Source organism: Telmatherina bonti (assembly GCF_933228915.1).
Source record: "Telmatherina bonti genome assembly, chromosome: 5".
NCBI classification, from domain to species: Eukaryota; Metazoa; Chordata; class Actinopteri; order Atheriniformes; family Telmatherinidae; genus Telmatherina; species Telmatherina bonti.
The window spans coordinates 11,010,385-11,022,065 of record NC_136623.1 but is presented as its reverse complement, the minus strand read 5'-3'; the positions used below and the strand labels follow the sequence as shown (position 1 = coordinate 11,022,065).

General features: G+C 44.1%; 1 protein-coding gene across 1 annotated transcript; it reads left to right on the top strand.

Annotated features, from left to right (window-relative positions):
* meox2a (mesenchyme homeobox 2a) lies at positions 1 to 8,802 on the top strand. Its single transcript, XM_079240503.1, has 3 exons — positions 1 to 899; positions 4,602 to 4,774; positions 7,877 to 8,802. Exons 1-3 carry the CDS (start codon positions 353 to 355, stop codon positions 8,093 to 8,095), a joined length of 939 nt encoding a protein of 312 aa, XP_079096629.1. The 5' UTR covers positions 1 to 352; the 3' UTR covers positions 8,096 to 8,802.
* The last annotated feature ends 2,879 nt before the right edge of the window (positions 8,803 to 11,681 follow it).

Sequence of the window (11,681 nt, the reverse complement as noted above, 5' to 3'; positions counted from 1 at the left end):
AGGAACCTCCTTGTGCTTCCAGCTTGGAGCTCCAGTTCTTCCTGACATCTGAGAGGGCGGCTCTGCTGCGGCTCGACCTGGGCAGCAGCCTGGCAACTGGCGCCGCACGCTCCGGATTACCACATTTTAACGCTCGTCTTCCGTTCTGCTCTGACTTTTTGATTTTTCTGACTGCGGAGGAAAAGTTCTGGAAAAAGCCAAAGGAAGAAAAAAAAAGAGAGAGAGAAGCATCTGGATATGTGCTTGTGATCTCTTTTCTTTTTGGTTTATTCACTAACTTTGCTTCCTTCTTTTGCCCGTCTCACCTTGGCTGGAGGTGTGTGTGTGTGTGTGTGTGTGTGTGTGTTTGCACATGATGGATCACACGCTGTTCGGCTGCCTGCGGAGCCCCCACGCCCCGGCTCAGGCCCTGCATCCCGCCTTCACCCAGTCTCCCCTGACTCTCCACGGACGCTCGGATCACGTCTCCTACCCAGAGTTGGCCTCCTCTTCGTCTTCATCCTCCACCTCCTCGCCTTCGCCCTGCGTCATCTCCAGCTACCCGGGCGACGACAGCCTGTTTCCCGGACAGCACCACCACCACCCCCACCGTGGTCACTTGCCTCCCCAGCAGCATCACCACCCTCCTCAGCACCATGCGTCCTGGCACATCCCACAGATGCCGTCGCCTGGCGGCGGCACGCGCCACGCTCTTTGCCACCCGCACTCCCACGACAACGGCCCCACTCCTCCCGACCTGGGCCACCCTGGTGCCCCCAGTATGTGCGCCAGCACCCCCAGTATGGGCAGCGGCAGCACCCCCACGGGGGCCTCCTGTGTGCCTGCAGACTTTGGCAGACAGACTCTCTCACCTGCCGAGGCTGAGAAGAGAAACGGCAAAAGGAAAAGTGACAGTTCAGGTAAGAAGAGACGAGAAAGGAGCGACATTTTATTTCTCTCTGCTTCTGACACATTGCACAACCAAAGACCGTGTGTGAAATGCTTTGGAAGGCTTTTTTTTTTTTGTAAGATAAACACTGTCATATAAACAAAAACATTTTAGGAAATTCCAAGCAGGGCTTAAGAATAACACGGACATCTGTACGTGTCACTCTGAATCTTTCAGCAGCACGACTGCCAGGAATCCTGCAGCTCTGATAGGAAAACAAAAAAATGTGTCTGAAAAGCAGTTTGTAGGTGTCGGCTGACACGCAGAGCGCGGCGTGGAGCAGCCGCATCGTGACTGCGTGGGCACATCTGCGTGTTTAGTTTAGAAATCACATCTGGTTCGCCGCGACGCTCCTCACAGGGCAGAGAACGAGGCGCACGGTAAAGAATTAATATCACGGATTGTAAAAAGCAACACCGGCGCCTTGTGCCGCGTAAACGCCCCAGCAGACTCAGACTTCTCAGGCTTTTTTTTTTGTTTATTTCTTTTTCTGCTCTGAATCGTCAGATTAAAATAAATCAGTCAGGAGGGCAGAGAGAGAAGGACATGGAGAGAGTCACCGTGTTGCATTTCATACAAGTGTCACTTCAGATAGACTGAAAAATTCACTTCATAACTTGTGGTGTCCTTATTTTAACATTTGTTTCACATTGATGATAAAGTATTTAAATATCCCAAACAAGCATGAAAATGTGTCTAAATGTGTCTAAAAATCAGCACACTAAAGCCTTTAAAAGAAATAATTTGCAACTTTAAAAAAAAAAGGTGTTTTCCACCTTAATGTGCCAATTAAAGTTTACTGAAATGGAAAAAATATATATATATATATTTGTATGTGTAATGTTTACTGTAATAAAACAGGGACACGTTCCACACAGACATGCGGATCAACAAACTCCTGTTTCTAATCCTGAATGAATTCTTCATGTTGAACCGGACTCAGCTCAGAGAAAACCTCCCTGATGATCTACAGAACGTTTCAGACGTGTGGTCAGAGCATCACGGCGTGACAAACCGCTGGGTTGGGTCGCCAGAGATCTCGGTAGGAACGTGATATTAGCGAGAGTTTCATGGAAACCTGCGCTTGACGTGAACTCTGTCCTTCTGAGGATTGCAGACCCTCAGCGCCGACCCTGCAGCCTTTTAAAGGCCTCTTTGTATTCACATCCTTCACACTTGACCGCCGGTATTCCTCGTGTGTTTAGTTGTCGCCTGGGATGCTGGTTGAAACGTTCTTTTCTCACCGCTTACCTACTTTATGAAGTGAAACAGGAATAACTCCTGACTGCTTTCAATCAACAAACGAACACAACTGGGAATAATTTGCTTTAGAAATTCACATAATGATGAAATTAAACAGAAACTCATCAAGTGAGCAGAAAGACTGCAAAGTTATGTAACATGAAAAAGCTCAATTTACAGTCTTCATGTTTATTTTGTGCTTCAAGTCGAGTGTTTCGTGTGCAAAATGTTGCACCTGCACGCTCACTTTTCTTTTTTAAATCGCTTGAAAACTGAGTCTCGGCCTCCAAATCCCACTTCCTCTGCAACAATGCGTGTTCGTCACTCGAGTTCACAGCATTCTCACCACGCTGACACCAATCAGGCTGATTATCGGGCCGAAGCAGGCTGCTGACTCAGTCAGCTGTCTAAATATCAGGCCGCTGCCTTTTGCATGAGATAGAGCTCTGATTAGGCTGCACCATCTGGAGCAGAAACTTGAGCGAAACCTGAATTTAGATACAGAAATAATAACAAAACCTGAGAACTCATTTCCATGTTAAGCTTTTTTTTTTTAATTTTATTTTTTTTTACCCCCCTTTTCTCAAATATGAAGCATCTCAGTTTTCTGCTTTTAAAACCAAGTTGTGATTGTTTCCTCCAGAAAGGCCACGGGGTGAGCTAATGGGATGAGTCGGGGTGTCTGGTTTCAGGCTAACCTGCTCGCTGTTTGATGGCGTGCTGCAGAGTTTTCAGCCTCGTGAGGGCAGGGTGTCTTAGCTGGGTTTACAGCGCTGTCAGGGGAGCGGTCGTCCTTTTAAAAGTTACCAGATTTTCTGCGTGGAACAATAAAAAGGTGCTTGAGGTCTTAGTTAAGTCGACTTAAGCCGGGGCGTTGTTGTAAAATGAAGTAGTGGAGTGGCGGATGCTCCTCGCTGCCATTTAAAGCTGCTTTGAAGTGTTTTAGTTTCTTCTTTTGAGTACAAGAAAAAAAAAAACCTAAGTATTCGTACTCTTGCATCATTTTCAAGAAGCTTCGTGAACTTTTCTAAGTTCATTTGGGAACCCTGAGCGGCGTCTGGGTCGTATATTTTTCTCATATTATTCCTGCTTTTTTGTGGAGAGATGAAAGTTACAGCAGGGACCTAATTGCTGTGGTGTAGTGGCTCCGTCATAAAAGCCCCGCCGCTCGTTTTAACTCCAGGCCTGCTGGTCTGGAGCAGCTGGCAGCGTTACACTTTTATTTCTCTTTACACAATGTCTGTGTAAACCAGAGGGAGCGGGTGAATATGTCTGAAAATGTCGCACTTCAATCATCCACTCGCAGTTTTGGAGCTTTTGGTTTGAAATTACAGAGAGGCAGCGGCCGGGTCAGAGGAGAGCCGGACACGAGCTGCGAGTCAGGCAGCGATATGGTGGAAACTCTCCTCGTTTGTGTGTGTTTGTTTGTCCTTGGCATGCAAATAGAACTTGTAGAACAGTTTCAGTCTACCCCTCTTCGTCTCTGCAGACTCTTGAGGGAGTTATTTTACCCTGAAAAACATGCTTCACTAGAAGGAAACAGAAAAACACAACCAACGGGAGAAACCTTAGATGAGGAGATACTTTCTCCTCTTACGTGGCTTCACACTTTGCATCGTTCGTGAGTCCGGCTGCAGGATTATTTCCAGTTTGGCTCGACGTGGAGCTGCTGGATTAACACGCGCTACAGAACCGGAGCGCAGCTGAATTAGCATGCGATTGTTGCTGCCTTCGAGTGCAACGTGCATCTGAAGCGTGTCCAGCAGAGAAACCTCAAGAGCTGCTGACAATAGGAAAGTTTTGGAAAGGGGCAAATGAACCATATCTGTTTTCTTTGGAAAGTCTGAGGAAATACCAAGAAGAAAGGACTCTGCAGAACTGATGATGACACACGCCTGGCATTTTTTATTCTCCATAAGCAAGTGCATGATCCCTTTCTGCACTGCATTTAGGCCTTGTCTCTCTACTGCTACGTATGCATGACATGTTTGCAGAGTTTTGACTTTTCATTTGTAATAAATGCTCATTTTAAAGTAAAAAAAAAACAAAAAACAAAGTGGCTACAAATCCCAACAATTTAACTTTGCACATTTTTTTCTTCCAGGTTCAGTAATAAAGTTGTGGTTTGCAGATTCTCTCTAAAAGGAAGACAAATTAAATCCACGCTGGCAGTGTAAAAGCCAGCCTATTGTAAGAGCACAGCTGCAGGAGCGTGCAGCCGTCCCGAGTCCTTCCAGACACTTAAAGGATTCATAAACAATGGCTGAACAATAAAGTGTGACTGACAGCTCTCCTTGTTTCCCCATTACCTTTCCTCTTCCTTTCCCTGCTGACTTGCACCTGCCTCATAACGTTTGCCTTACTTTTTTATTTTTGTTGCATATAAATCCGTCCTGAGCGCAACAGAAACCTGTGTGGCGTTTGGTTTCAGAGTCCCAGGACGGGAATTACAAGACAGACGTGAGCAGCAAGCCCAGGAAGGAGAGGACGGCGTTCACCAAGGAGCAAATCCGAGAGCTGGAGGCCGAGTTTGCACACCACAACTACCTAACCAGGCTAAGGCGCTACGAGATCGCCGTCAACCTCGACCTTACTGAAAGACAAGTATGTTCCTTCCCACCGCTGCCTGTTTCCCAGACGTCCCTGAACCCTCCATTAACACGTTAATGCCATGTTGTGAAAACAAAGCGGACTGCGACGAAGCTCTCTAGCCGGCTACTGTGTTGTAGTCACTTCGTTGTGAGGACTGTGGTGCTCCAGATGTGAGCGTGGGACGGGACTATCGTATTCCAGATGTTCCTGTCTATTCTTTCAGGCGGGCCACAGTCAAGACAGGGAGATGGGTTAAAGGAAGTGCTGTCTAGCAAGTCACTTCCTCTTTCCCACCATCCCTGCCAGTATGAACTGGTCTCTTACTGTAAAACACAGGCACATGGAATAAATAACAGGAGACAACTGGCCGGGGGAGGAGGTGCCGTGCAGCCTGTCTGTCTGTCTGTCTGTGACACCCTGCTGGAAGCAGTCAGGCCCACCGAAGGGACACTTCGTCAGGGATTTTTATCGCGCGACTCAATGTAGGATAAGATCCGGCTAGAGTTAAAACCAGTTCAGGTGATGTCTCAGCGGCAAATCACACAATTACATGCAAAATAAATCCATGTTTTATAGAGTATAAAGTTTTATATTCCTCATAAAGTACAGAAATCTTTGGTGATATTATGGACAGGAATTGTGTCTGTAGATGTCTGTACCACATTATGTTGTTTTAAAAATAGTGAGGAACTTAAATAAAGTCAAGAAAAGACTAAAAAGTGAGGCGTAATGTTTCCCCAGCCTCATAAATTCACTTTTAACAAACTGCAAGTGAAAACAAAAGGAAAGTTTTAGATCAGAAGTCGGGCAGGGCTCAAGCTCAGGTCTGCTGGCTGACAGTCCCATTTAACGCGGAGAGAGGAGCTTGTGCTGCTGGGTGTCGTACAGAGTATGAGCTGGTGATACTGGAAATCAGATACTATGAGACATTACCATTACTACCAGCAAAGTGGACCTGGCAGATGTGGAAAGTAAACAACTACATTTACTCACTTATTACTGTGTTTGACTAGTTTTTCTGAGTAATTTCTCTTTTTTTTAAGTAGATTTTAATTTGTGTAATTTTACTTTTACTCAAGTACATTTTGGCCAAAAGTATTTCACTTCACCACACGGGACATCTCCCCGTTACTGGGTAAGAAGCAAACAACACCAGTTCGTGCCGAACGTCACGGATTGTCCGTCTCTACTTCGCTCATGTTCAACGCCCACTGAAAGGAAAATGCACAGACGTGCGCGGGTTGAATTCCCACTGATGAACGGTTGTAATGTTTATTGAAAACAGTCCTGGTCTGGATTTATAACTCGTACTTTGTTTATATCAGGTAACTGAAAGTAACTCAGTAACTTTTAACTCAAAGTTCATTTTAAACTTTTTATAGTTTTACTCAAGTATATTTTTAGATGTGTACTTTTACTTGAGTTGAGTTCAGGCAAAGTGAAGATAGTTTTACTTCATTTTTTCCACATTTTTTCAACAAAAACCTATTCATTCATCCATCATCCTAACCGCTTAATCCAATGAAGGGTTGCAGGGAAGCTGGAGCCTATTTTTATCTCTTAATCTAATTTATTTTTAGTTAAAACTTATTCATTTAAGTCCAGAGAGTATTGGCTGTTTTGCAGACCTGAAGAAGCCTCTCTCTGAACACACTCCGTCTCTTCTTCAGTCAAAACTTGGATAGTTTTCAGACAGTTACAAACTTGCCGTCTTAGCGGGAAAAAACCTGACTGGAGGTTAATTCCTCAAGGAATCGTGGATGCTAAAAATGTGCAACACTCGCAGCTTAACGAAACTCAGATGCCTACAAAGAGAAATCTGCCCGTCAGCAAATAAAAAAACTCCTGCAGGTGTGTTTTAAGAGAGTTTCAAAGACAAGTGAATTCTCAATCCTCAATCTGAAAGCGCCTCAAAACTAAGGCTTAAAAAAAAAAAAAAACAACGCTCTGCTTTTGGTTTAAATTAAACTCTGAGTCCACACGGCCACCAAGCACCAGTTTGCCACCTTAAATCCACCGCAGCAGCCCAGACCGCTGCAATTAATCTTTCTGTGGCCTCAAAGTGTGCTTAAACGTGCAGCTCATGTTGTGTGTGACTTCAGGGGAAAAAACAGAGCGGGAGATAGTGAGGTAAATATTGGCAATCCAATCAGTTGGCCACGCCGGTGATTTACGCTGCGTGAGCTGTTTGAAGAAAACTGATGGACGTTTAAATGTCTTCGTAGGCCGAGAAAAATGGAGCTTTTTTTTTTTTTTTTTTAAAAGATGGCAGCAGGGGAGCGTCATGCCTGGAGTTGAGACGGGTTTTAAATCCAGGCTGAAGTAAAAAAGATCTGTGTCGTTAAACACAGCCGTTAAAAAGCCGTGAAGCTACGACTTAAAACCACTTTTCATCCCTTTTAAAACGGGATGTTTGGTTTGTAACTACAGCGTGTTGGTTTTGGGTTTTCTTCTTCTTTTAATGCAATAAAAGCAGTTTGCTGCTTAGTGGCAAGATTTCTAACCAAAGGTGCAAATCCCAGCTGAGAGTCTAAGTAGTTCGCGGGTGTGTGTGTGTGTGTGTGTGTGTGCCTACATGTCTTGAGAATGACACGTCTGGGTTGATATAGATCCATAAATAAGTGACCCCTCGCCGCAGCCCTCACCCCCCTCGCCCCTTTCAGAAAAGGCTTGTAAAGAATCTGCGGCGATACTCGGCCCTGACGTTTAACACAAACGTTTGTGCTGTCAACTAACTTTCTGACCATGTGACCAGCTCAGTCCCCTCGCAGTGACACTCCCCAAAAATAAACCCACCCCACCCTGTGTGACAAGGGTGGGCTCGGCCTCTCACCCCCTCCCCCCCACCCTCTCACTCCTCCTTTCCTTTCGGGCGCATGTGTCGACACTCAGGCAGCCTCTGCTGATACTTGACGTGTAAACCGTTTTAAGCAACAGCTTAATCATCAATCTGAGAGACGTAAATACGTCGGAGGCTGCCGAGTCAGGGGAAAGCAGGTCGACAGCGAGTGGCAGATGGAGCAGCACATCCACACGCGTCGCCGCCTCGCTGCGCTTGTTGGCTTCCTCTCTGTAAGGACTCTGACTTTGACATGTGTTGTCTGAACCCCGCAGGTGAAGGTGTGGTTCCAGAACAGGAGGATGAAGTGGAAACGAGTGAAAGGCGGCCAGCAGGGGGCGGCAGCTCGAGAGAAAGAACTGGTGAATGTGAAAAAGGGGACGCTGCTGCCGTCGGAGTTCTCTGGCATCGCGGCGCTGCACCACTCGACGGACTCCTTAGCCAACGAGGACAGTCACGACAGCGACCAGAGCTCCGAGCACGCTCATTTATGATGCATTCACACGCATCCCGCACACAGCCGCCACACACCAGAACGTGGGCCCTGCCGCTGCCTCAGGACCTTCCTTACCAGGACTGCTGTTTGCTGATTCGCCATCGTCATACAACGATGCTAAATAAGTGTAAACATCCAGAAAAATTGCATTTGTTAGGAAATCATGCAGGCAAAATGTACATTTGAACTGAGCACGAGTACCAGCGGTTCAACAATCTTTTAGAAAAATGCCCCCAAAAAAAGCAGATTATAACGAGCAAAATGTGATATAAGAAGCGACTTAACACTGCAGCGTGTTTTGTGGCTCACATGAAGTCGATCTGATAACATTCCACGTTGTGAGAGAAGCAGGCGGATGCTTTTGATTTGCACTGTTGAACTTAACAGTCTGCACCTCAACTGGTTTCTACTGTATAAAATGTAAATGTCGATGTAATTAAGTCATTGATCCGACGAGCTGCCAGGAAATCTAATTTGCTTTGCTAATATAAGTGATCTGTAAATAATTCTCAGTAATGTGTTACCTTATCAATAATTCTATACTCTGACTGTTCAGCTCATGCAGTAAGAAACACTGACAGCTCTTTAGCTGGTACTTTTCTGCCTGAAGATGACATTTTGCAAATAGTTCTGACACCTGAAACAAGGATTTTATGAAGTCTTTTCAGGGACTGTTGCAAAATGAATAAAAACTTAACCGGTGCTTCAAGGAATTTCTTATAAATAACTTTGTTTTTTTTCTCCCCCTTGTGAGTCCAGGGTGATGAATGTGTGTCCCACGATGTGGGCGCATGTTAAATTCACCTTCTGCCTGGGGGCAGGGTCGGGACCCCTGCCAACATTCAGGAGAACCCACAAAGGATCAGATTCGGTTACAGAATCCAGTTGAAAATAATTTCGTGACTTCACCACGTTGTGATTGTGCATTCGAATTTGTTTAAGGGGCACCTCACACGCCATTTGAGGTTTTTAATTTTTTTCCTCCCCCCCCCCCAAGGTGTAAGCCACAGAATTTTCCCTGCGCTGCCGCTGAGTGCAGAGCTTTCACACAAGCAGAGGGACGCTCATGTTTTCCACTCGGCTTTAAATTTAAAGATCAGAAACATACTCATTTTATTGTCACGTCACAACTACCTCTCGTTATGTTCCTGTCGCTTCACTTGCAGCAACAGACTTCTGTTCAAAACATTTTACCCAAACAGTCAACATTTGCATTTAAAGAAAAACTTTCCTTTTCTTATCAGCGTCACACATCATCCACAGCGGAGCCAGATGTGTTTTATAATGACACGTCATTATATGTGTTACATATATGTTAATGTGTTTTTTTTTTAAACACATCTTGACCCCTGTGCCTGTTTTTTAGGTCTCTCCTTGAAAATTGCATCATAAAAAGAGTCTAACTCTGCGACCACAAGGTCTGTTTCAATACTTTTGAAGTCAAAGTAAAGGAGATATTCTTGAGATGTGTTATGATGTGTAAATAGTGAAAATGAATGAGGATGGTACACAGCACAGACAAAAAAAAAAAAAGCTATTCCAGGATGAGGAATAAGAGTTTTAAATGATGCGGCTGCAGGTCAAAAAAGTGCAACATACCACATGTCCAGCAGCAGGTCCAGGTCTGTAGGGGACAGGTCGGTTTGCTTTGGTAAACCCTGGTCTTTGTTTCGTTTCCAGGGCAACCGCATCCTCAACCAGTAGGGGTGTTATTGACCGGATAGCGATATTATGTGGACATTGTCTACATAATAATGTGATGTCATAGTGGCACAGTGGTTTCCTTTAAATTACAAAGAAGAAGAATCCAACACATGAAGCTATTTGTATTCTTACTTCTTCGTAAAACAACAACAACAAAAAAACCCAACTATATTTAAACATGGTGCTGTTACAGTTTTATTCTTTCAACCAATCAGTAGATTGCAACACGTCAAGCTCCTCCCTTGTGGGTAGGATGTGTAAGTTTGGGACCCCTGTGGGATGGACTGGGTAGAATATTCTGGTACGCTTCATGGTTTTTGGTTGTGGAAACACAAAATATGCTGCAAAAATACCCCCCCCCAAAAAAACAAGTTATTGAGTAGATTCAATCAGGAGTTTCTAAAATTTATGCATCACAAAGTTTTTGCCATGAAAAATGGCTTTGGTGTTAAAGTACCTGTTTGAACACTGATGCATGATTATTTTAATCTGGATCCACCCATCAGAAGCAGCCAGAACACGCTAACTTGGCAGCAAACTGGACCAGGTTTCAGCTGTTAACCATCTAGCCTGTCATTTCATCTGTTCTCCACAACACATGCAAAAGTATCAGGATCCAGCAACTAGTCGGGGTCGGTTAATCTAATGCTTCTTGGTGTTCTTTCTGTGTGGCTATCTGATTCCTGCTTTCTGAGACTGGAGGTAGCGATCCTAGAGGCCGTGTTACTGATGGCTGAGTTTGATCATGACACACACACACACACACACGCACAATTGAAATATGATTAAGCTTCCTGACAGACTTAAGATACTTAACAGACAGCAGATGGATGCATTGCAGTGTAAAGAAATTAAATTAAGCTTTAAAAGAAGAAAAATTAATCTGAAAATTCTCAAATTCTTTCAGTATTTAATTTTTTTTTAAAACTCGTCCTGCTCAGTATCAAAGCCAGCGGATGGATGGTCTGGCTGCTGTGCTGAACAAATTTGTTTTGCCAAGAGCAGCTTTGGGATGGGAATGGGAACGTTGGACTCACGTTGGCAAGTTCTTTAAGCCTTTACCTGGAGGCCAAGAAAACAGCCAGTTTGTGCAAACAGGAAGATTTTAACTGGATTGTGCTGAAATTACTGCAGTAGATTTAATTGAGAAATGTGAGGAAGTTTGAAAGTTTAAACAAACAATTGTCAACAAGTAAATTAACAACTTGAGTCATTTTGAATTCATAAGATGATTTCATAAAGGGAACAATGGGTATTTAATGTGTTGTATGTAGACATGACAGATCTGATGCACAGGCATTAAAAAGTGAAGTGCTGATTGGATAGAGTGTCTGTTGCATCATACTAATAGAAAATAAGCATCTGGGGACATCTTGAACATTTGCATGATAGATTATCATCGTCTGTTCATATCTTCTTGGTTGCATCTTTGTTGAATTGATGACAATGTCTTCTAACAGCCACTGTCTTTACCTGAACTCTCACATCCACACAGCCCACTGAACGCAGCCACAATACTCCCTGCATTCAGCTGGTCATGACTGAGGTCAAATGTTCAGTATCACACAAAAATAGGAAACTTTTGGGTACAACCTCATAATTCCAGCATTTTAGCTTAGTGAGAATGTGGGGTGATTTAGCTGGAAAGCCTTTCGCAATGTAATCTGAGTGTTAGTGTTGAAATAAATAAATGTTTATTATTTTCCAATATTTCTCCAAACTAGATAAAAAGCTACATTTTGGTAGCTTGCTGTGTGCTGGAGTTAATAAGAAAACTGGAACATCTCTCATCTTTATTATTAACAGACAGTCACCTTTTGACTAGAAGCAGGAGGGGAAAGCTGGTTGTACATTGGAATGGTTACTTAACAGACACAGGG